This window comes from Macrotis lagotis, chromosome 1 (assembly GCF_037893015.1).
Source record: "Macrotis lagotis isolate mMagLag1 chromosome 1, bilby.v1.9.chrom.fasta, whole genome shotgun sequence".
Classification (NCBI taxonomy): Eukaryota; Metazoa; Chordata; class Mammalia; order Peramelemorphia; family Peramelidae; genus Macrotis; species Macrotis lagotis.
Genome location: NC_133658.1, coordinates 229,174,664 through 229,201,581, shown reverse-complemented (window position 1 = coordinate 229,201,581; position 26,918 = coordinate 229,174,664). Strand labels below are relative to the sequence as shown.

General features: G+C 36.4%; 1 protein-coding gene across 3 annotated transcripts in view; it reads right to left on the bottom strand.

Annotated features, from left to right (window-relative positions):
- The window catches only part of PLCG2 (phospholipase C gamma 2), a 182,617-nt gene that overhangs the window by 67,084 nt on the left and 88,615 nt on the right, over positions 1–26,918 (bottom strand). For all 3 annotated transcript variants that reach the window (XM_074209748.1, XM_074209746.1, XM_074209747.1), the window contains exons 6-12: positions 21,188–21,272; positions 19,542–19,625; positions 14,583–14,626; positions 13,281–13,353; positions 5,428–5,529; positions 4,833–4,951; positions 1,469–1,554 (exon numbers count right to left, since the gene is read on the bottom strand). In XM_074209748.1, coding sequence (XP_074065849.1) covers positions 1,469–1,554; positions 4,833–4,951; positions 5,428–5,529; positions 13,281–13,353; positions 14,583–14,626; positions 19,542–19,625; positions 21,188–21,272 — 593 coding nt within the window. The remainder of the gene's footprint in view (positions 1–1,468; positions 1,555–4,832; positions 4,952–5,427; positions 5,530–13,280; positions 13,354–14,582; positions 14,627–19,541; positions 19,626–21,187; positions 21,273–26,918) is intronic.

Here is a 26,918-nt window from a genome sequence, read left to right as displayed (position 1 = left end):
ACAGGATTTAGACATAAAGGGTGACACCACAGATAAAATAATAGACTAAGAAATAATCTATCAGATCTATGTAAAGGGGACAAATTTATGACCAAGCAAGAAATAAAGTACATTACAAACTGCGAAATGAATGATTTTGACTATATTAAATTAAAAAGGTTTTGTACTAATAAAATCAATGCCACCAAAATTAGAAGGAAAGCAGAAAGCTGGGAAAGAATCTTCACAACTAGGAGTTCTTGATAAAGGTCTCATTTCTAAAATATATAGAGAATTGCATCAAATTTATAAGGTTACAAGTCATTCCCCAATTGATAAATAGTCAAAGGATATGAATAGACAGTTTTCAAATGAAGAAATTAAAACTATATATAATCATATGAAAAAAATTCTCCAAATCATTATTGATTAGAGAAATTCAAATTAAAACGACTATGAGGTATCACCTCACATTTAACAGATTGATTAAAAAAAAGGAAAGTGATCAATATTGGGGAGTTTGTGGGAGGATTGGGACATTAATGCATTACTAGTGAAGTTGTGAACTGATACAACCATTCTGGAGAGCAATATGGAACTGTGCCCAAAGAGCAATAAAAATGTTCATTCTCCTTGTCCCAGAAATTCCAATTCTAGCCCTATATCCAGAAAAAAATCATAAAAATAGGAAAATTCCCCACATGTTCCAAAATATTCATAGCAGCTCTTTTTTGTAGTGTCAAAGAACTGGAAATTGAGGGGATGCCCATCAACTGAAGAATGACTAAACAAGTTAGGGTACATGAATATTATGGAAGACTATTGTTCTATAGGAAACCATATTGTTCTATAAGAAACCGTAGTCAGACTCTAGAGAAGCATGAAATGAATTACAGGATCTGATGCTAAACAAAGGGTGCAGAACCAAGAGAACAATGTGCACATTAACAACAATATTGTGAGATGATTAACTCTGATGCACGCAAATGCTCTCAGCAGTTCAGAGAACCAGGACAACCCTTTTAGACCAGCTATAGACAATGCTATCCCCATCCAGAGGAAGAAAAACAAAATAAAACTGAACAAAACAAAAAACCCTTCAGAATTTGATGAACACTACATTTACTTTTTTAAAAATATCACTTATGTATTTCTCCTAGTCCTAATTTCTTATACTGAAAATGACTATCTTTAAACATGTTTAACACAAATGTATATGTGCAATATTAACCTGACTTCACTGCTAAGAGGAGTGGGGGTGGGAGGGAGGATAGAGGGAAATTTTGTAACTTAAAAATATACATATGCATATGGATGAATGTTGAAAACTTTTGTAACATGTATTTGGAAAAATAAAATATCAATAAAAATAATAATAACTATAAATAAAGTTTGCAAGTCTCACCACATTGAGCATCAGAAATTACATAGGGCAGATGCTCAATAAATATTGATTGCTTATTCATAGCTGCCCTTCTCCATGACTTACACTCTATACATCGGCAACCCATTCGAAGACATCGAATGTATGATTCAGTAGAAGATTCACTTCGAAGTTGATCCCCAGTGAGGTACCTGAATGAATAGACCAGAGCCAGCCATGTCAAAAGTGTTATAAAATCATATAATTAGAATCTTCAGAACATTAGAGCTTCCATCTTATTAATTTTCTCCTCTTAGTTTGAGAACCAGAAATAACTATTTCATAATTAAAACTAGAGAATGGTAAACATATTCACAAGAAGAGGATTCCATGAAACTGGACAAATTTATTTCTTTTAGTTCAAATACTGATACTATTTATCAAGTAGAAGGGAAATAGAGTCTGGGTATACAATGATCCTACTAGGAATCTGGAAGACCTAAATTCAAATCCCACCTATCTGTATAACTGTGCAAATTGCTTAACCTTTCTATGCCTCAATTTCCTCATTTAAATAAAATGAAGATGATAATAACAACATCAACTTCCAAGGGATATCATGAAGATCAAACAAGTTAATATTTATCATCATCATCATCGTTATCATTACAATAATGCTGAAGAGAGGAAATTGCTAATAAGAGATCACACTGTGATCAGGTCCCTGTTGTATGACAGAAAATGATAGAAAGAGAGCAACTCATCCTATAGATCTATCTGCAGGGCAAGCACTCACCCACATACCCATAAGTTTTAGAAATGAAGCACAGAGCACCTTGCTCACAAATCATAGTAGCTATAAGCTAACCCCATGACAACCAGTCACAGTTGCAAGTAGTAAGCATTATGTTGATTCAAAAAAGGGTTAAGAAACATATTTTCTTAAAATGAGAAGAGACTGGAAGGAAAAGAAAGGAGAAAGAAAAAAGAAAGATCACAATGTATGTTCACAAGCTTCTTTGTTTCTTATAGTGCCTCTGCCTTCAGAAATGGTCATTCAGTAGAATAAAAGAGGATTAGAGGATTTAGCATTGGAAGTCACAGAATGCCAAATCATAATTTTACAGAGAAGGAAATTTGCTTCCACCACTATTTGCTTCCCAGCCTGTCTCCCTGAAGTAGAGTGACTTCATAATGTTTAAAAATTGAGTGTCCTTGACCTGAGATGTTTGGCAACTAGAAGGTCCCATACATAGAGCACTGGGTCTTGGGGTCAGCTCTGAGATCAAATTCTGCCATGGACACTTAGCTGTGTGATCCTCAGCAAGTCACTGTACCATTATCAACTTCAGCTTCCCCATCTTTAAAATGTGGATAATAACTATCTATTCCACTAGGTTGTGACAAGGATCAAATAAGATAACATGATGGGCTTTTAAAACCATAAAGCCTATATAAATGTTTAATTGTTAGTACTATTTTATATTTGCTTTCCTTCTTCATGGTCAGGACCTGAGATTGTGTTTTTCACCTTGTAGGAGTTAATAAATATTATTCCAGTAGAAAGATATTCAAAAAAGGACAAACCAACATTACATGTTGACCAAAGCAGGGCCAGTGTAATTCAAACAACTGACATGATCACCTACTATTCTGAGTAGTTTAAGACAAATCATTCAATCCAGTATTTTATGGGACTACTGAGTGTCCCAGCCTCAGGAACCTGAAGGGGAGTAGGGGTTCAGGGAGACAAGAATCTCTCCTATATTGCTAGAACTAGACCAAAAACCCTTCCAAGTTTAAGATCATAGGATCGCAGGTTTAGAGTCTAAGAGTCATCTTGTCCAGACCCCTCACCTTACAATTGAAGAAACCAAAGCCCAGGGAAGGAAAGCAATAACAATGAAGAGTGTTGAGTTTGAGGTCAAAAGACCTGAGTTCAAATCCTGATCCTGCCACTTACTTCATTGTGTATCTTTGGACAAATATTTCATTTCACCTTTCCAGGCTTCTGTTTTCTCATCTCTACAATGAAAGAGTTTGGACTATATCCCTTCCAGGTCGATATCAAAGATCCTACGTAACTAAGTGCCCAAACATAGAGAATTAGTGGAAGAACCCAGACCTACTGCTTCCCAAACTCCTAATGTTCCTTCTGCCAAAGCTGGGAGCTATGTAGGAAAGAGGGGATCTGGGAAAGAAGACCCATGTAACATGTATGGTCAGAGACAAAGAAGTGGCTGATAGGATATATCAATCGTCATCAAATAGGGTCTGAAAAACTCCCAAGAAATTTTTAGAGTAGATAGAAGTTACACCAGTTACATAAGCAGTTTCATAAGGAAGGTTGATTCCCAAACCCAACCCTTTTGATCTCTCCAATATCAAAATTTTGTTTTAAAAATACAGACTGAAACTACCCAAGTATCTTCTTCCCCAGGAAGGCTTCCCCCAGAAAAGTATCTGAGTGAAATGTCTTCATTAATTCCATTAGCTCCAAAGAAAATCTTACTTAGAATCTTAGCAAGGCCAGATAGGCTTAGTTCATGGAAGCCATATAGTGGTTTTTGTTTCTATGATACATATTAAATGTGACCTCAGGACCATTTATAAAAAGCTGAAGGCAAAAGATTCACTCTAGTACCAGAAGAGACAGGTTCTGCACCACAGGTTCTGAGGAACTCAGAGCTTTCAGGCTGGAAGGAAACTTAGAGCTCCTGGTGTCAAAAGTAATCATCTGAGACCCAGAGCAGAGAAGGGAGGCATAGCCTAGGTTTTCTAATTTCTAGGCCAGAATTTTTTCTGCCCCACCATGGAGAGTTGAGTATGATTAGAGGGCCAGATGAAATGGGTAATATAAAGGACTGAGCCAATAATTCCTAACAACAGCCTTGATTCTTTCTGTCAGGGAGATACCCATCTAAGTAACTACTTCATGATCTTCAAACCAATTTGGGCAGTTTAATTTAAAAGTTGGTCATGATAGACCTTACATGCAAGGTGAGAAAGTTTATATAGAGTAAAGTAAGCTTCTAAAAGATCAGGCAACTCAGAAAATAGCCAAAGCTTATAGGGAAAGGTAGAATTCCTAATCCCAAACTTTCCATATTTCTATGATGCTAGGTATTAGTGATCACTAATTTACCTTATTAAGCAAGCAAACTTCCCCTCATAACTTCTTTTCATTTCTGTGATACTGCTGAGTATTGAACTATATATATACATATACATATATATATTGATTCACATGTATATAAAATAAATATCAACTTCCTAATTCTTTTGATGCAAGTAGGGAATAAATCAGTATTGTTGGAAAATGTCCAATATTTCACACCACCAACCCAGTCTCAGGGAAATCTTTTTAGACCCCCAACTGGAGAAACTTCAGTCTCTATTATCTCACTGGTAGATTAAATGCCCTCACAAACTTTTTATTTTTCATACTTGCTATTAATATTGTTCTGTGCTGAGCTATCAAGAAACTTACGTGTTATGAGATGAAGAAATCCAATAATGAGACAAGGGATTATTCATGTCTTGCATGTCAACAGAGTCATATTTATCATCCCAAATGCTGTTTTCTTTTGAAAACAGGTAAGTGAGGAACTAAAAAAAATAAAACAAAATAAAAAAACAAAAAAAAAACAAAGTCAACAAATATACAGACAGAATGTCAATGAGGATGATAAATGGACAACTCTTTAACAATAAGTGAAGATTTGACCATTGAGGGTCAACAAGCTCCAACAATTTCAATCTTTTCTCCCAATCAGAGCATCTAAACCAAGTGACAAATTCCTGATATGGGTGAACTTACTTTTCTCTCCTTATCCTCATCATTTGTCTATTAAAAATATTAACAAGGCATGAAACAACCTCAAGAAAAGCAGGAGGCAATAAGAGTGTCAGTATTAAGATACAGACAACACAGTCTATACCAACAGAAGGTCTGGGTCATTAATTGATTTGTATATTGAAATCATTTGAATAAATATAACTGAAAAATCAGCTTCACAGAGTTAAAAAACCACATAAAAGATAAGGGCATTTTATGCCAATGGGAAAGGGACTCATTCACTAACCTCATCAACGAACAGGAACGGCTCAGCTGTTTCTCTCATAGTGTCATCTATAAATTTTGTCATTCGCTCTCTTACTTTACTTAGATCCTGTGCCCAGATTTCCTTAAAACAAACCAAAAAAAAAAGTAAAGACATGTCACCAAAAGATAACAAAGCTTGTGAATTTTCTACCAGAGTTTGGAAGGAATCAGCTAAGCATCCATAATCAAAAAAAAAAAAAAGAATGAGCCTTGTGATAGCAAGAGAGATGAAAGAAGCCTTCTGAGTGAACTCTCTGTTTTATATTTAGGAGAGAACTTAGACAAGGGGACACACAAATTGTGATCTCCATTGTTGGAAGAAATACCAAGAATCCATTGGAGAGTTATGATTTCCTAAAGTTCAGGTCACACTAAGGTACTATAGCTGACCACATACTAACAAAAACTGCAAGGAAAGAATCACTAGTTTTACAAACATTATAAAGTCAATGGAAACATTTTTAAGTATTTAAGGAATAAATAGATGTGATGAAAAATACAATACTATTTATTTCCTTACTAAATCCCAAGTTCTCTAATAATTATACAAAACTACCAGCAACGCAGTATAATACAGGAAATCAACTTTTCTTAATTCTTCCTGGTTTTATAGATTCTGAAGTTTTTCTTTTTCTATATTCAAATGAAAAACAAATGTATGGCCAATAGTCTTTGTGGCTGAGTACATATGATGAGATAGATCAATAAATCTATCAAGGAGAAAAGGACAAGGACAGATAGATATAAGGTAATATTTAAAAGAAATCTTCAATTGTTTAATGGAAGAGAACAATACACCCTTCTACTTGTTTTTGCAAATGTACACTGATTATTAAGGCAAATCAGTTGCTTCTGTATAATAACCCTTTCATTTGGATACACAGGAAATAAAATCTTTGCATACTGAAGGACAATACACTAAAAAAAACTGGCCAAGTTTCAGCCAGAACTTCTGTAGTTTATGGCCAAGAGTTCCCTTCTAACTTGTTATAATTTACTTTCCCACCTCACACTCCCTTACCCTCATCTCCCACAATAGTCTTGGTGTTTATTTAACACTAAATAGAAATTTTGCCAGGTATCAGAAAATTTTCTAACTGTATGAGGGAATATGACAATCTCAGTGTTGAGAAGGTAAACACAAAAAAAATGTACAAATTCTCCCTTGGACTTTGGCCCACTGATGGAAAATGAACCTCTGCTGAAAGCCTCCTAATAACAACATTAAACTCTGCTGCCATCTGTGAGGTTCCCCAGAATAATGTTCTCTATATACAACACAAGAGTGACTGTGGGTATGTCATTTGCTTCCCCAGGCTTCAGTTACAGCAAGGTATTGAAGGATAGTGATGTCAAACTGAGAGACCACACGTAAGAGTCCTTGTGGCAGTAGGGGAATTTAGTGAACCATATGGTAATATCATGTCCATTTAATGTATCTTTAATTTATTTTGCTAAATTTTCCCAAGTACATTTTAATCTGGTTCTGGTCAAACTCATGAGCTATGTTTGACACCTCTGCTGATGAGGACAGAGAGAGCATTGGACTCACATTATTGGGAAGAACTCAGTACAAATTCTGTTTTTAAACACTAACTGTGCAACACTGAGGAAATCATTTAATTTCTCAGTCTGTTTCCTCATTTATAAGATGAAAATAATAATAGTAATAATCATAATCATAATTTCATAATTATGAAATTCAAATGAAATAATATATAAAGCACTTAAAAAGTACTATATAAATGTGAGCTATGATTATTATTAAACTGAAAGCAATGGATTAGATGATCTATAAAGTCTCTTTTATCTCAAAAATCCTAGAATCTTCAGCCTTATTATTTTCTGATGAGGATTTAAATCAATAAAAACATAGGAATGTAAGGCCATTCCTTCAATTCTTAAAAAAAAAGTCTTCAATTATTAATGAAAGAGAACAACATACCCTTCTACTTGTTTTTGCAAATGTACACTGATTATTAAGGCAAATCAGTTGCCCAGAACTCAGTTTCTGAAGGGGATACCTTGGGTTTATATCAAATGACTCTATTCACATTCTCCCAAATACAGTTGGCACTTCACTGTCTTTGTGTCTTTGCTTAAACTATTCCTCTAGATCTCAGTATCCCCATCTATAAAATGAGACTATCTGTAAAGAAGCTACCAAGTCCAAATCTATGTCTCATCTGGAATGCCCAAAATGTCCCTTCTGTCTTTGAAAATTCTATTCATTATTCTGCTTTGTCCCATTTTGGAATCTCCCAAATTCCTTTGGTTCTTTATGTTGTTGCAATTCATAGGGCAATTATTCATAATATCTGGGATCATGAATTAAGTGTCTATATGTTTATTTCCCCCCAATTATGCTACATCTTCCTTGAGGACATCAACTAGACCTTAACCTCTCTTGGATCCTTTAAGAAGTCTAAGACAGAGGCAGCTAGGTGGTGCAGTGGATAGAGCACTGCTCCTGGAGTCAGGAGGAACTGAGTTCAAATCTGATCTCAGATACTTAATAATTACCTAGCTGTGTGACCTTGGGCATGTCACTTAACCTCATTGCCTTGCAAAAAAAAATATCTTACACATATTAAGTGCCCCCTAAATATCTGACTTATTGGTACATATGGTCTAACAGTAGCCCTGGACTTGGAGACAGAAGACAAGAGAGAGAGAGAGAGAGAGAGAGAGAGAGAGAGTTCAATTACCTATAAAATGGGAATAATAATGTTAGGTTAAAGATATTGTGATAGGTAACCCCAGTCCCAAAGCACATTGTTATAGGACTCTATCCTTGTGTAAATCAATACTCTGGCTCCAGTGTAAGGGATAAGGTGGAGGTGACAAGGTGGCACAGTGCATAGAATGCCAGGCCCGGAGTTGGGAAGACTCATCTTCCTAAGTTCAAATTCAGCCTCAGACACTTACTAGCTATGTGACCCTGAGCAAGTCACTTAAATCTATTTGCCTCAGTTTCCCCATCTATAAAAAGAGCCAGAGAAGGAAATGGAAAAGCACTCCAGTACATAATAGGATAATGAAGAGACACAACTGAAACAACTGAAAAACAACAGAGTTGAAGAAAGCAAGAGACAGGAAAAAACTCTTTAGTCTTCTTTGAGCTTTCTTCAAGTTGCTTAAGTCACTTCTGGCTTCTAGCTTCAAAATAAGATGGAAGATGATAACCCCATTTGAAGTTGCTAAAAGAAAGAAGCCAATACGAGAAGAGGGGCAGTCTCCATCATGTCCCTATCCCCAGTCTTCTACATTAGAGATTTTTGGGGACAACCTTTTGAGGAAAAGCTGGCACACTTTTTCTCTCTGTCTGTGTGTGGGGGGGAGGTATGTGTATGTATGTGTAGGGATGGGGGCTGTCTGTCTATCTGTCTTTTTTTTATCTGTGGCTTTGGCTCTGACCCTGGCTCTTGCACTCAATCACTAAGTTACCATTTCCAAAGGGGAGAGAGCTACTTCACTGTATTAATTGGTATATATTAAATATGTAGACTTTCTCTGATTTCCATTTGGCTATAAAAATTGGATAAATGGTCTAAGCTAAGCATTGTGTGGTTCATTGTGAAACTGGCATTTGATTAGAAGGGGCAGATCAAGACTTCAATACAAAGCTGAGGGTCCTGCTTCCTCCACTTAATGAAATCAGAAGTTAGATTAAACCTGAAAACAACATTCCTGAGATAAATAAAATTTAAGGGAGCAGACAGATATAATTGTTGTCCAGTATCCCCTTTTTCTGAGCAGAGCAACAGGGCCCCCTGTGATCTCAATTCACTGCTTCTCCTTCTGGTAGGAATCAAAGTCTCTCTTGGAGAATGCTGAGGAAAAAAGAGGTTAGAGATGTCTATTCTACCTCTTTTTGAGTCACACAAGGGTACCTTGATGCTACATGTTGGGGACAGTCCCACAAGTAGGGGCCTCACTATGTATGTAAAATGCTTTGTAAGTATAATATAAATTAACATATATATACAATAAATTATATTAGGCTATAAGTCTAATATAAATATAGACTATTGTTACTAGATTTATCCATTCTATAGTTCAGTTATTTATAGCCACATGAGATCTTTCCCAAACTTGTGCCTGTAAATAATCTTTGTGGCTCTGCAGGATCACTGAGAGGCTCTCTAAAACTAGGAAACATTTCTCTTTTTTTTTAATCTGATGTGGTATTTTCTGCCACAAGATGGCACTAGGTAAGCACAACCAAGAATGCTTATAAACTAGCTTGTAGAATTTAGATCTAGAATAACAGTAATAATGGTAGTAACAACTAACATTTCTATAGCACTTACAAGTATCATCTCATTTAATCCTCACAAAATACATATAAAGTAACCTCTGTGTTTATTTTAAATCTCCAGTTCCAAGGTGTGGAAACTGAGACCCAGAAGGTTAAGTGACTAGGTAGTAGTCACAAGACAAATAATTACCTGAGCAAAGCCAGCCAGGCTGTGACATTTAGATGTGACTTACCTTGATGCATCCATCAAGACTAGTTCCTTGCCTTTAGAGAGGTCCATCAAATCTAACACCTCAGTTACAGATGGGACACTGATATTCACTGACCTGCCCAAAGTCCCACTGAAATCAGTCTTCTGACTCAAAATCTCATGCTTATTTTGACCTCCGTGATATGCATGGATACTGTTAGACAGAACCTGTGATTTCATTCTACTAGGTTGCTTCTCCTAAGAAGTCTTCAAGAAGAGGTTTCATAACCACTTGGGCATATTACCATCAGGATTCCTTTCATGTATGGGATTAGGTGGTAATTGATATCCCTATCAGTTCTCATATTCTGTGATTCTACAGATCTATGTAACTCTCTCTACCAAAGTAGATCACCAATAACCCTACAAATTAGTCTCAGAGAGGTTAGGTAACATGTCCAGGATCACATATCTTAGAATCCCAGGCTTCTTCAAGAGCCAGTACAAAAGCTGCCTTCTATAGGGGACTTTCCCAATAACCCTACCTAACTTCTTCTCTGTCTTCTTGACTATGCACAAGGGGCCACTATTTGCTTCAGTTCTTTCTAACCAACCTTAATCACTCAATGGGCATTGCCTCAGTCAAACTGAGAGCTGCTAAAGACCCTAGCTTAAAAAAATGCAAGGTCTCCCTCTGCATCCAAGGGCCACCTCCAGTTGTCCTAATCCTACTATCTGTCTAATATCTGGCCCCTAATCCTAAATGGCTCTAGAAGAAAATGAGGCTGGTGACTTTGCACAGCATATCCTCACTCAAATCAAATTTAGTTGCATGTGATGGTTCTCTTCAAGATTGAAGGACAAACAACAATCTAAGTCCTACAGTTACCTTCCATATACTTTGTATGTGTCTGGTACAGATAGATTTATATATACATGCTGTCTCTCCTATTAGAATGTTGGTTTCTTATTGAAAAGAGCTGGATATGGGGGGGGGGGTATTCCCAGAGTTTCACAACATTTTCCTCACAACAATCCTATAAGGTAAATAGTTGAGAAAAAATTAAACATCAGAGTCAGCAAATGCTAGCACTAAGAGAACTTTGGTGACCATTTAACCCAGCTTCCTTCTTTTTCATAGGAGGAGACTGAAACCCAAAGAAGCTGAAACAGAAAATCTCCAAGGTTCCTTCCCTAACCTCACATGTTCAAATCAATTCATTAAATATTTATTCTGCACCTACTAAATACAGGTTTCCATGCTGAGTCCTGGGTATATAAAAAGGATAAGGAAAAAAATGTCAAGGTTCTTCCCTTTAAAGGAATTTGAAATCTAACTGGGGTGAAGTCAAGACTTGTACACCAGTCAGCATAATACACACACACACACACACACACACACACACACACACAACAATAGATACCTAAGACTGCTCAGGGAGATATGAGTTCAAAGAAGCAGAAATCACTTTTTGGTAGTTATTCTCATTGGAATTGTTTCAATGACATACACATATTCAAGGAAAGTAGAAGAGGATAGAAAAGGAGGGGAGGAAATGGCACTGAGAGAAGGGAGAGTATATTCAGGGAGACAGTAGTTAGAAGCAATACACTTTTGAAGGGGAACACAGTGAAAGACAAGAAAGAGTAAAATAAAAAGTGGGAAATAGGATGGAAGGAAACAGTTATTAATCATAACTATGAAAAAAATTTACAAGTTTCTCTTCTTAATAGTCTCATTTCTCAAATAAATAGAGAACTGAGTTAAATTTATTTTTTAAAAAAGTCATTCCCCAATTGACAAATGATCAAAAGATACAAAGAGGCCATTTTCAGACAAAGTAATCAAAGTTACCTATAGTCATAAGAAAAAATGTTTTGCATCACTATTGAATGGAGAAATGTAAATAAAAATAACTCTGAGGTATTACCCAACATCTATCATGTTGGCTAATATGATAGAATAAGAAAATGACAATTGTTAACCGGGATGTGGAAAAACTGAGACACTAAAAATTTCTTGGTGGAGTTGTGAATTTGATTCAACATTCTGCAGAGCTATTTAGATCTATGACCAAAGGAAAAACCATTTATACCTTTGACTCAGGAATACCACTATAGGTCTGTATCCTAAAGAGATTAAAAAAAACAAAAAGGAAATAGACCTATATGTACACATTTGGAAATTGAAAGGAGGTACATTAATTGGGGAATGGCTGTACAAGTTGTGGTATATGATGGTGATGAAAGACAACTATACTATAAGAAATGATGAGAAGGATGCTTTCAGAAAACCTGAGAAGACTTAAATGAACTGAGCAGAACCAGAACATTGTACACAGTAATGGTAATTTTATAAGATCAACTGTGAATGACTTAGTTATTCTTGATTGACCTATTTTTTTGGTTTTTGCATGGCAGTGAAGTGTTAGTTATTCTTAATAATAAAATAATCTAAGACAATTTCAAAGGACTTTTGATGAAAAATATTATGCACCTCCAGAGAAAGAAGTGATGAAGTCTGAAATAATATTCACTATGAATACTATTTCTCACTTTCTTTTGGTCTGTGTTTTCTTTCAGAACCTAATATGGGAACATGTTTTGCATGACTGAACATCTAAAACCTATATGAAATTGCATGCCTTCTCAATAAGGGAGGAGAGAAGGAAGGAAGGGGAAAAGTTTAGAATTTAAATTTTAAAAAACAAATATTAAAAAATTAGTTTTACATATAATTGGGGAAGAAATAAATTAAATTAAAAAATAAAAGGAGATGTGAACATGTTTATAAGCAAAAGAGAACTGTTATAAAGGGAGAGACTAATGATGAAGGAAAATAAGAGATAAAGCAAATTCTCTGAGAAGGTAAGAAAGGACAGGATCAAGAGCACAAAATAGAGTTTAACTTTGTTCAAAACAAGGGTTACTTTCTCCTGTGAGACTGGCACCAAAGGATGGATGACAGGTAGAAACAAGCTTTTGAGGTACTGGAAAATGGGATAGGAGGGAGTTCATGACTAACAACCTTCTCCATAAAGTAGTAGATGAGATCCTGTGATAGAGGAGAAAGAGGTAGACATGGTAGAAACAGAAGGTTCAAAAATAGCCTCCATTAGAAAGGTGATAGGGGTCAATCAAAGACAAACTGAGTTAACTGCCATTCAGCAAGGTAAGACTGATGAGATATCTGCCCAAGACCACATAGGAGCTGTATCAACCCTCTGGCTTCCAGTTCTTGGTTCTTTCCACTGTGCCCTAATTCATTTTAACCCAATACAACTTCTCATTTATGAAATTCCCTTTGCAAATGTGATTTGATTATGTGATCCCTGATCCCAAGCTCATTCAGGGGCCAGTTCCTTTTTTTAACTCTTCTTACCTGTTGTTCATGCAGCAGAAACCTCTGAAAGTCATGCAGGTGAACAGCAGATGCATCTGGCCGATCTGTATTTCTACCAGCAGAGAAAAAAAGAGACATGATATTTAAAGATATACCCTTTCTCACAGAGATCAATAACCTAGGTGCCATTAAGTAGGGACTTAAGATCTTAATGAGAAAACTGTCCAAGCCAAGTCTGAAAGTTAACTTCCTGCCTAGGGAGCAGGTGGCTTAGAGGAACTATTCTTTCTACATATCAAAAATACAAACCTTTCATTTGCCAAGAGAGAAAATTGCTACTCAGACCAATGAGTTATAACCCAATCTCATCACTGGGTGTGAATGCATACAACTGCCAGTTAAATGAAGAAGGTCTCTTGGGTGCAGATTTCACAGAAACAAGGCTAGACCTGAATACCATTTATACAACAAAAATCTGACATTATTGGAATGAATATTCTGAGAAAATGAGGAGAAAGCTGTAAATGAACAATTTTCCTTAAGCTTTGAATAGGGGGAGAGTCTTTTCTGTTTTAATACTGATGGAAGATAGAATTTGCCAATGCCTCCCTTTTTTTCCCTTTTATTAAAAAACTAAGTTCAACAGAGGTGCTATGGATAGAGTTGTAGGAAGACTAGAATTCAAATTTGGTCTCAGACACTTAATTCTGTGTGACCTCCCTCCCCCAGTAAATCACTAAACCTCTGCCTAACTCAGTTTCCTCATCTGCAAAATGGAAATAAGAATACTTACCTCCCAGGATTGTTGTAAGATTCAAATGAAATAATATTTGTAAAAATTTAGCACAAAATTTTTATTTTCTTCCTTCTAATTACAATATTTATTATCCAAAAGATTTACTTTCTTTATCAGTTAATTTTGTAACCAATTATTTTGAGTTGATAAACTGACATATTCATTATGATGGAGAGTTTTTAAATTACAAGTGCCAAAGACATCCACTCCTGGGCATACCTACCAGTTCCAATTGATTAAAAATTTCCTTGGAGCATGAACAGTACTTGGAAACATTCCTCTTTCCATAGAAGAGCTGTGTCCATCCTCACTAATAACATAATCAGTCCCTCTGATGAAAAGGAGGGGCTAGCAGTCACTTTCTATCATTATATAAATGGCCATAGCTCACCCTGGGGTCTTTACCTTCCTCATGTGAGAACATCCTAATGAAGGGAGAAGAGGCTCAGCAGGGTAGATGGGAGGGGGGGCAGAAGGGGGAAGAGGCATACCCAGCATAGCTGTAAACCTGACAGACCTGAACAAAGGTTAGAGAGAAGCCTCACCCCAGAATAAACACAGACGAATCTTTTTTGAACTCATCAAGAATCTGAAAAATAAGAGAAAGAAGAGGAAAAGTAAACGCTGCATTAAAAAAGATTTTGGTCAATGAATATGAACATTCTTATTGATTTCTAAATATTTTAACTGGGTAATTCCTAACTTTAAAACTGAAGAGACGATAAACTTCTGCCAACTGTCCTTCCTGTCTTTTCACAACCTAAAGACATATGATTTTGATACATTAGATTAACTCATGTTCCACAAGGGAACAAGGATGAATAAAACCCAGCTGTTCCTATTGGAATCCAATCAAACCAACAAATTCTAAGTGCCTGCAGTGAGAATTTAACACCTCCCTCCCCAAGTCCTATCTCTACCCTCCACCCATCCACCCCCCACCACCACTTCCACACCCAACCCCAATTCTAACTACCTCTACGTCCCCCACACCCCTGCTTCTCCAAAATTAATGTTTGGTGCTTTGGGGGAGAAACAAAGAAAGTGATATCTATTTTTCTCTTAGATTAGGAAAGGAAAAATTCATGCCAGAAACAAAGGTATAAACAAATACAATTCAAAGGAACAGATAGTAGACCAATTCCTTTGCCTTTTCAGATAACTTTCTCCCCTCCTGCCCCTGCCCCTATCAGGATCTAAGACCAAAGCAGGAGAATTAAACAATGCTCTAAAAAAGAAAACATCATTGTTTTAAATCAGTTTGATTTAGAGCTTGATTCATTAAGAAAATATGGAGTTTTGACACCCATAAATATGTTCTACATCAAACCAAATGAAGACTATTCTTCAGAAGCATATATCTAATTCAATGTCAAAATCCATGAAGCAATGCTAAAACCAAACTATAGTATGGTCTTTTAAATGATCCAAACTTAATCGGTTAAGAAACATTTATTAAATACCTCCTATTGTCAGGAATTATGTTAGATGCCAGGGGATACAAAAACACAATCCCTGCCCTCAAGGAGCTTACAATCTAACAGGGAGACAACAAGCAAACTATATGCAAAATAAACAATAAACAAACTATATACAGGATAAATAGGAAATAATTAAAAGAGGGAAAGTACTAGAATTAAGAGGGGTTGGAAAAGGCTTCTTGTAGAAGATAGGATTTTAGTTGAACTAGGAGACCAAGGAAGCCAACAGGAGGAGTGAAAGTATTCAAGGTATGAGGAACTGTCAGAAATGGAGTTATATTATAGTGTCTTTTCATGGAATAGCCAAGAGGCCAATGTCTCTGGATCAAAGAGTACATGATGGGAAAAGGGGTTCTGGGTGGGGGAAGAGTGGACTAAATTAGGAAGGACTTTGGATGCCAAGAATATGATCTGAATTTAATCCTGCATGTGATGGGAAATGACTAGAATTTACTGAGTTGGAGAATAGCATAGTAGGACTTGCATTTTAGGAAAATCACTTTGCTGGTTGAATGTAGGTTGAATTAGAATGGGGAGACACTTGAGGCAAGAAGACCTATCAGAAAACTATTACAATAGTTCAAGTGTGAGGTGATAAGGGCCTGAAGTGGTGAGATGGAAATATCAGGAGAGAAGGAGTATATTCAAAAAATGTTGCAAATATAAAATTAACAGGCCTTAGCAATTTATTGTATTGTGGAAGCAGGGGACAGTGAGTAATTAAGGATGACACCCAGCTTATGAGCCTGGGGAAATGAGAGGACGGCAGTGCCCTTTTATAAATATTTTTGGTATCCCAAGAACTTAATAGCACATGCTTTACACATTTTCAATTGTATCTGACTTCCTGTGGTAAAAATACCATAAAATAAAACCATAAAATAAAAGATATGACCTTGGTAACCTCCAAGGTCTCCTATAGTTCTAAATCTGCTATCCTATAATTATTACTAATGATGATAATAATAGCAACTCTCATTTCTGTAACACTTCACCAACTGCTTCCTTACTGTAGTCCTGTGAAATAGTGAATGCATCATTATTATTATCATCATCATCATCATCATCATCATCATCATCATCATCATCATTTTACATATAAGGAAACTGAGTCCCAGAGAAGTAAAGTAGCTTGCTCAAAGCAATATAGCTAATGAGCTGGGATTCAAACCAAGTCTTCTCATTCCAAACTCGGCAATCTTCCATTATATTAAAGCTGCCTTTCCCACTGGCTAAGCTGTACTCTGGAAATAAGGTAGACCTAACTGGAGGCTCCCAAAAATAATTGGGTGGGGGGAGATCTCAGTCACCAAACTGAAAACTATTCTCTACTTCATTAAAGAAGGCACAAAGCATAACCTTCTTCTTGAATAAACACATCAGAATAGACTATTTTAATTTGGGCACTAGACCCTTAAAGGTATTAAGGGAACCAACCCTTCAAGGGTTAATGAAGCTTCCAGATGCGAATAAGTTACATAGAGAGTAGCAGAAACCCTGTGTGCATCTGCTTCTGGGACTGTTGGGAAGGGATAATGAGATGTCATTAATTCACAGCCCACTTAAATAAGCATTTACAACAGCAAAGACTTCTTTCTCCTAAGATTTTCCAGGTCTAAATACAAGGAACCTAGTCTAAACTATCAGCAAACTTGTCATTTCTTAGGCTCAAAGAATTAAATTCCTTCCAGTTTTCTAAAATCTGAGGAGCTGGCAATTATAACCTGTTAGTTATTTTTCCCCAATTTCTACAACACAATATTGTAGAATTTGGGCTTATTGCAAATTGTAATATTTTTCATGCTTTGCCTCTATTTACTTACAGGTACAGATCTTTAATCTTGTTTGGAAGTAATCAAACATTTCTTTAAAAAGCCCTCTCCAGGGGCAGCTAGGTGGCACAGTGGATAGAGCACCAGCCTGGAATCAGGAGGACCTGAGTTCAAATATGACCTCAGACACTTAATAATTACCTATCTGTGTGGCCTTAGGCAAGCCACTTACCCGCATTGCCTCGCAAAAAACCTAAAAAAAAAATCCCTCTTCTATCAAGTTTTTCATTAAGCCACTGTGACCTTTCTCCCAATCTTCTGAAATAGAGGATTTTATTGCTATGTTCTATCTTAGCAGACTGGAAATATCTCCCAGAAATGCAAGTGTAGATTCCTGAATCATACTGTGGAGACCTGCTCAATCAAGCCAGAGGCAGAGCCAATACTACATAGACAAATCTCTCTCCCCTGGCTTCTTCAAAACTCAACTGAAGCTTAGTATCCATCCTCAACACATTCAAACAAACTTTAAATCAATATGTATTGGGTTTGATGCTTCTGAGCCACTCATCTGAGAGGCCCTACCAAAAAAAAAAATCATGACTGATCCAGTTGTTTCAGGATAGTTTTCACCCTCAACATCCACCAAAAACAGGTCTCAGAGTCAATGAAGTTCTTGGATACTCTTTCTTAGCTTGCTAGTAATTCCATAGGAAGAGAGACAGACATAATGAGGCTGGGAAATACAAACATAGAGGTTAGAGATTTAAAAGGAAAAAAGGATGAAACTCTCTATTACATTTTGGTGTTTGAATTATGTGAAGACTTTCATTGCCTATACTTTTTCTTCCAGTACATCTCACTAAATTAATCACACTAGAGAACCTCTATAGTTATAATTACATGGACTTGAACTAGGCTTCCCTGCTCAACACATATTAGGAAAGACAGAGGAGGGTAGCCAGGATAGTGAAATTAAGGACCCAGGACCATGCTGTATGAAGATCAGTTGAAAGAATCATGACTGCTTAAACTAAAGAAGATAGACCTAGGACTAGAAGGCAATTAATACCATGATATCTATATGCAAATATTTGAAGGGCTGACTTCCCTTAGACTTGTTTTGATTGACCCCAGAGAGTCAATGGGTGGAGGATAAAGGGAATAGTTTAACCATTAGAAATATGTAAAAGTGAAATGGACTGTTTTAGAAAGTAGTGAGTATAGAATAATTGTACATATATGTACCTATGAGTCTAATAGTGATTATCTAGGAGGAAGACAGAAAAAGGGGGGGTGGAGAAAACATGACAATTTTGTTGTATATTTAAAAGGAATACTAAGTTGTGCACAATGGATTTTCAGTTTCTTGTACAATCATCTTTTTATTGTACTACTATGGAAATGCATGTTTTATTCCATAAATTAAAAATAAAATTTAAAAAATAATTTTAAAAATTATGTTTAACAAAAAAGGAAGTAGTAAGTACTCCTTCACTGCAAGTCTTCAATCAAAAACATCACTTGGCATGATATTGTAGGGCAAAAATGGACCATTGCCACCCAAAACTCTAGCATTTGACCCAAACAAGATTAAAATGAATTAGAAATATTTAACAACTTTAATAAAATATAATGGAATTAGATAATGTTAATAAGTGATTTCTACAAGTCAATATTCAGCTTGTATAGATCCTTATGTATGATTTAATGACCTCCATTTCTATTTGAGTTTGACTCTATTGTAGTAAGGCAAAGTTCTGCTCAGGTCCAGGTTAATACAACCTGGTTGGACTGAGGTTACCCTTCCAACTCTGTGATTCTCAAATTTGTCCCTACACTATCCTTTAACAAAAAAAAAAAAAAAGAGGAACATATTAAGTTCAACAGATATGAGAACACTGTTTACCTACTTAAGAGAACCCAGGAGTCCTCTTAAAAACAAAGGATGTGAACAGAGAACAGCTTCACCTAAGGGTTTGCTTTGCAGATTTACAATGATAAATCATTCTCATTTTTTTATTTACCAGGACCTCAGCCACACTTGAATAACTCTCCAATTTATCCTGTATATATCTTATTTATACATAGTTTTTTTTAACCTCTTTCTGTAGCAGTATCTAGCTCAGACCAATCCTCCCCAATTCATGGCTTCAAACAAAAACAAAGGGGGGAAAAAAGAGCTCAGATGATTTAAAATGAGAACTAAGGGGAAATGTAATATGCTCGTTCAAATAATGGCTACTCTTACCGATTTCTGCTGATCAAACATCAACTTTTTGTAGAATAAGTGGAACTGTTCAAAGCTGAGTTCATCCTTGTAGGCACCTATTTCCTGTGAAGGAAAAACAATAGAAGTCATCAGTCCAGATCGCAGCTCAAACCCAATTCCCCTGAACCCTGACAACAAAGCTTGGGTTAGTGTATCAGTGACTATAGTCACATTACTGATCTGCCCTTAGCATTAATGAGCAGGAGAGAAGCTGCCAGCCTCTCCTGGGAAAGAATCTGAGGAGGGTTATACTCATTACTTGGCTTCTCCAGAGCCCAAAACTTAGAAGACTACAGACATCATGGGGGACACCTTTCCTAAGTGAGAAAGGCAATTATAACTAGAGTCATTTGATCAACTCAGATTTAATTCAATTATTATGTATTGATTAGACATCTATTATATACTAGGTACTGGGGATACAAAGACAAATGATACTGATTTTACCCACAATGACCTTACATGCCTCTAGGATGAGGAGGCAACATGAACACAGTTAAATAAATAGAAAATATATTTAAAATAAATATAAAATAATTTTGATGGAAGGAAGAGAATCAAAATTAGGAAGGGCCTCTAATAGGAGGTGGCATATGAGATAAACCTCAAATGAAGATAGAGATTTCAAAAGAGGGGAGGGGGCCTTATTCCAGGCAGAGGAAAAAGGGCAAAATTCTGGATGTGGAAAATGGAATCTCCTGGATGGGAAGCAACAGTTAGCCAGTAGAATGAGTATCATGTAATCACCTGGAAAGAGAAGGTGAAGCCAAATTAAAAAGGGTTTTAAATGTCAGAAAGAGAGAAGTTTGAATTTCATACTATCAGCATTAGGGAACTTGTTGAGCACAGGAAAGATAAGGGCAGATTCTGTGCTTTAAGAATATCAGGCAGGGGCAGCTAGGTGGCGTAGTGGATAAAGCACCAGCCTTAGAGTCAGGAGTAGCTGGGTTCAAATCTGGTCTCAGACACTTAATAATCACCTAGCTGTGTGGCCTTGGGCAAGCCACTTAACCCCATTTGCCTTGCAAAAACCTAAAAAAGAATATCAGGCAACAGTAAAGGACAGATTTGAGGAAGGAGAGTGGGTGCAGGGAGATCAGTTAGGAGGCAACTTGGTCATTTGGTCATACATAAGTATGAAAGAAACTTCATGGCTGAGCTCATGTTGCTAAAAATAAAGACCCATTGAGATCCACCCTGACCCTGGCACTTTGAAGTACTAGATGAGAGATTTCAGTCTCACTGGCTGCACAGCTCTCATGGCTGCCCAGGTAGAGAGATACCTTTATCACTATTTCACTGCTTTCAAAAGGTTTCTGCAAAGGCTAAATCGAATCAAGTCCAGAATGCTGGCCACAATAGGCCTGAAAATGGGGAAACAGGCCCTTGTTTAAGAAGTTCAGGTCAAAACAGTCCAGTGATCACTGTGCCCTCAGAGGAAATTTCCCAACTCTGAAGTTTCCTGGGGTATATCAGGGCAAAGACAGATAATAAATCAAGAACTAAAGAGGCCTTTTGCTTTGCTTTGCTGAACCAAGTTCTCTATGAGCCGGAGTGGGTGGCTCACCCCAGGCAAAGCATTTACCAGGAGTTCAGCAAATAGGGAAGGCAGCTCTATCACTTACCAGGAATTTGTCTTTCAGGAACTTGGCACTGCTAATTTTGAAGTTTACTAAAGGAAGAATGGTCTTCAGTTCTCTGAAGCTGATACTGAAAAGAAACAGAGGAAAGTACCTTTGTAAGCTTCTCAGTCCTTATCTCCAAGGACAATATTTCACTTCTGACACTGACTGATGGCCAAGTTAAGTCTTTACAAAACCACTGTGCTTGAGCCTTTTCCATGAGAGAAAAACCAGTCAATAAATTTTCATCATTACCGACCATGTGCTGGAAATGGTAAGAGATTCAAGATGACACAGAATATGGTCTCTCTGCCCTCAGGATTAATGAAATAATATTTATTAAGGGCTTAACAAAATACCTGGCACTATATAAATGTAAGCTATATTATTATTATTATTATTAGCATTATTATTAGCATTATTATTATTATTATTATTAGCATTAACATTAGCATTAGCATTTATTCAAGCCTCTATTACCCTAAAAAAAAAAAATCTTTCCTTTAATCCTGCCGTATCTTCAAACTATCACCCTAAATCTCTCCTACCCTTTATGGATAAACTTCTAAAAAGAACAAATTACATTCACTTCTTCAACTTCCTTCTCACACATTCATTTCAGTTCCTGAGTAGACCACTCTACAATGGACCACTCCCTCCATGGTGACCAACGATTTTTTCACTTTTTCTCAGTCCTATTCTTCTGGGATAACACTGTTGACCACACCTTCTCGATCATTTTTACTTTCCCCAGATTACAAGGCATTACATCGTTCTCCTGATTGCTTTTTCTCCATCTCCTTTGATGGTTCAACTTGTTCATGATCCCTCTGTGTGGGGATCTCTCATCTGGACCTTGTTTCCTGTTGCATTCTGTGCTTTTGCTGTGATATGAAACAGCCCCAGGGATTCCAGTATCAACCAAATGCAATTGTCTCTAGCCAGAATCTCTCCCCTGAGTTCCTGACCTATATCTCCAACTATCTGTAGGACTTTATATGTCATATTAACACCTCATGGAGTAGTGGTACTGTCATTTCTTATGGTAAAGTAAATACTGTTCCTTCACATTCATATGCCACAGTATGTTCAGCCATTCCCCAACTGATATAAAATTGCTTTATTTCCAGTTTTGTCAAATTACCATGAAAAATGGGTTCTATATGTGAGATCTTTCTATCATTGACTTCTTGGAGTAGGTATATATCCAGTGTGCTATCAGTTGCTGAGTATAAACAAAGCAAAGAAATAAAAACCAAGAGAACAATACATATAATGACCACAATGGCAAATATGAAAAGAGCAATGAAAACAGATAAGCTCAGATGAACTGCACTGAAAAACCTTGGACTTATAGAACAAATGATGAAATACAAAATCCTCTTAACAGATATGAAGTACTAGAGGTGCAGTATAGCACTGTTGGCTTTAGTTTCTTTGTCAGTCAACAAACATTTATTAAAAATCTACACTGTAACAAGCATTGTATTAAGTCCCTGAGATACAAAGAAGGTCCCTGATCTCAAGGATATCACAGTCAGTTGATACTTTGATGGCTGATTTCGGCATCCACAAGACAAATTGTTGGTTTTCCTTTCTGAGTTATATGCTAGTATGAAAGTTGAGTTGGTAGAAATGAGGGAAGTAATGAAAAAATTAAATGCAATTTAAACATCAATATCCAGGAGACATTAATCAGATTATGACAAAACTACTATATTTAGTAATAAGAAGGAGGCAGTTTCTATGTCATTATCAAAGTCAGCACAACCAGGACTCAGGTGCACCTAGGCACTTGCTGTGAAGCAAATCCACGGTGACTTGGACTTGCATTAATTTTGTATTGAAGACATGTGCTCTGTAAAATTTGTCCTCTTCAATATTTCCAATGTTCTGTGATCCTTATCTCCATAAGGTAAGACAAATTAGGTCTTTAAATAAACATTTTTTAAAAAATCAGTCCATAAACTTTCACCAAGTTATTTATGTACTGGGCATGGTAAGGAATGCAAGAAGATACAAAATATGGTCCCTGTTCTCAGAATCACATAAGATAATATTTGTAAAGTGATTAGCATATTGCCTCTGAGTCACTGTTGATAGGAAATAGGAAAGAAAGAGGCAAAAGGAAGCTTCAGAACCCATCTATAGCTTATCCAGTAAGTCTCTTCTGAAAAGTCTCAACCTTGAATGGATGAAACTACCAAGGAGAACAAGTATATCAATACATATAAGAACAAGTTGGGGATTGAGATAGCTTTTGCAGCTAGAGTAATGATGGAGCTCTGGAAGTTCACCAGAGAGAACTCAACTAGGTAAAAATGAGACCAGGGGAAAGACCACAAGACACAGTTTGGGCCATTGCAGATCACAAGAAGGTAATGAGAGAACTATCACCTGAAATTAGAAGAAGGAACCTGCAAATGCAATAATACATTGAGGGCTACTGGGAAAATAACAGCATGGACTAGAAGCAGGAGATGGAAAGTTGAAGATAGCTGTCTGCTAGAATTTGAAGGGCTATTGTACAGAAGTAGGATTAAACTCATTGTTGTTCTTGGCCTTAAAGAGGGAAACTGAGAGTACGGATAGAAATTAAAAAGGTAGATATTAGGAAAACCTTAAGGATTTAAAATGTGCAAAAATATAATTCAACTCCTTGGATAGGGTAGTGACTTCTACTTCACCAAAGATTATTAAGCAAAATTAAATTGCCACTTATCAAAGATAACTTACAAGGGTTCTTGTGCAGTCACAAGACTAGATAGTTCCAAAGGTTTCTTCCAGCTCTGGGATTCTGTGGATATAAGAAGATGGGTCCAGAACATACCCAAAATATTTTATTCAGGTCTAGGTACAAAACTGGGACTAGAGGAGTGGGGGGCAACAAGGGGGTGAATTATGAACAAATTGGAACTCTTTACCAGATAAGGATATAACCATAAAAATAGAGCAACCAAAAACAATGTCACACTAAGAATGATTGTAACTAGAACCATTTGGCCATAGAAAGGTGGAAAGATGGAGAATGGTTGGGAGGCAAGGGACAGGGACATAACATGTTCAGGTCAGTTCTGAAGTCCTGGAATTGATCAGGTCCTCACCTTACAGGTAAGAACAGTCTACTAGACTGTTCAGACCTGAGTATCTGCTGACATGAAGCATATTCCTACCTAGAAGGTAGCATTTGCAAGGAAACAACCTTATTCCTCAGAGTTTCTACATATTTACCCAAATTACTTCAGTTGCAATTATCTTCACAAAGCAGGGACAAAATTATGTGGCACAGTGGATAGAGTGACAAGCTTAAAGTCAGGAAGACTCATCTTCCTGAGTTCAAATCTGGTCTCAGACTCTTACTAACTGTTTAACCCTGGACAAGTCATTTAACTCTGTTTGCCTCACTTTCCTCATCTGTCAAATGAACTGGAAAAGGAAATGGCAAACTATCCCAATATCTTTGCCAAGTAAACCCCAAATGGGGTCATTAAGAGTAGGATACAAATGAAAAACAACTGATCAACAAAAAATGTCATTGCCCCACAACAGCCTCCTCCCTAACTAACATAGTATTGGAAGGAGTTTAAATTGGTTCAGTTATCCTGGATATCACATTTCATCTTTCAATATAAAACAAATTCCCTGAAGTTTGGGTCATTTGACTTTGTTTTTGTATATCCAGGGAACCAGAGCAGTTTGTTGATTAATGGATTCACATCCTATTTAGCTGAACACCTTAGCCATCTATTTGGGCATTTGGTTTTTCTTGATTTTTTTTCCTTTGTTGAAGTTGGGGGGCTTATTGTGGGAGAACATTTAGGGAATATTAAGAAATGACAGGTGCTTTTTAAAAAGTCACCAATAATTTTTTTTTTAAAAGAAGAAAAGGAGAAAGCAGAAATTTGCTCTATCTTAATATGGTGAATTCAGAGTCTTATCTAAGGCTGTGCCCATCTACTCCAAACAATCCAGGACCAGCATCAGAACAGAAAGAAGATATAAAAGTGCTTGTTCCAAAAACAAGGGCAGAGTTACAAAAATAAGGTAGCTTTTTATCTGAAGAATTAACAAGAGAAAGGAAGTTACAAAGAGTTGTCAAACACGTCCAGGGGTCACACTAAAGCTTAACACTCATAAATTCTTTCTCAACCAGATTAAAATCTAATTGAAAAAGTAATTAACAAAATGGATAAAAATTCAATAACACAGATAACAATGTATTTAAAAATTAAGTCAGTATGTACCTATATGTATAGATTAGTAGATACCATTTCTATAAATTCGAGATTACTGCTCTAGAGGGAAAAATTAAAATCAATAGGTAAAAAATTACAGGAAGGTAGATTTGTGCCTAAGACAAAGAAAAAATTTCTTAAACATCAAAAATAGAAAAATAAAAATAGGTTTCTTCAAGAAATAGTGAATACTCTATCATCAGTCCACACCGAAGCTGGGTGATCACTTTTCATAGAAACTATCAGAAGTAATCTGCAGAAATAACTGGCTTAAGTGAAATGTCCTCTGAGCTCCCTCTTCCATGAGGTCCAGCTCTAAGATCTTACAATTCTAGGTGGAAAAACTGCATGAGAGCCATAGGATCCAAGGATTTAAAGTAGAAAGAGGCCCTAGAGAGTATCATCCAATCTCTTCATTTTCCAGATGAGTCAACTAAATAAGATCCAATGACTTGAAGAATCCAGGCTCATCACAGAAGTAGTACATAACAGAATCAAGCCTCAAACTCAGGTCCTCTGTCTCTAGATGCAGTGCCGTCTTTACTATATACTAAAGGTAGGCATAGTTAGCACCATAATAATTAATCTTAATCTCAGAGATAAGACTCCTTTTGGTAGGAAGTAAAGAACTATGGTTATAAATAGAATGGCACATATAAATTCTGTTTTATTTATTTCTTTGTTATAAGGGAGGGCTCATGGTAAGGGAGCTACATATTCAGAAATACTATAATGGAAAAACAAAATCTTTAGCAATTAACAACTTTTTTCATAGAACTTTAAATTTAATTTAATCTGAAAATTATATACATCAAATGCTCTATTTCCTTATTTATAAATAAGTTCAACCTCAAGATAGCATTATGGATATAGAACCAGAAATCAGAATTTGATAATTATATAATATTTATATTTAATTACTTAATTTAATAATTTAATTTAATTTATATTTAATAATAATAATTGTATTAATAGTTTTGTACTTACATAGTATTTTAATCCTCACAAAGTACTTTGCAAATATTATCTCATCTGATCCTCACAACACTAGGACGTAGGTACTATCATTTTCCCCATTTTGCGGATGAGGAAATTGAGGCAGCCAAATTAGGTGCCAAGTTAAACCCAGGGTAGCATAGATAGTATCTGAAGCTTCATTCAAACTCAGGTCTTCCTGACTCCAGGTCCTTCTAGTCTAAACCATACACTGTTACACTTAAGGAAACTGAGTTACATGACTTGCTCAGGGTCAAATAGGCAGAAACATCTCCACTGCTACACAGTAAGATTCCTCAATATCCTGGTCACCTTTCTCTGAATGTTCTCCAGCAACAACCTTCTTAAAATGCATTGCCCAGAGTCTGAGAGGTCCAAGCAGTTCCATAATTTCCTTCATTCTAGCTTTTGAGCCTCTGAGACAGAATTGAGACAGCACTGGCTTATAGGCAGTCATCACCCTTCTGTCATATATACTGAGCTTGTGAACAAATGGGAGGTTG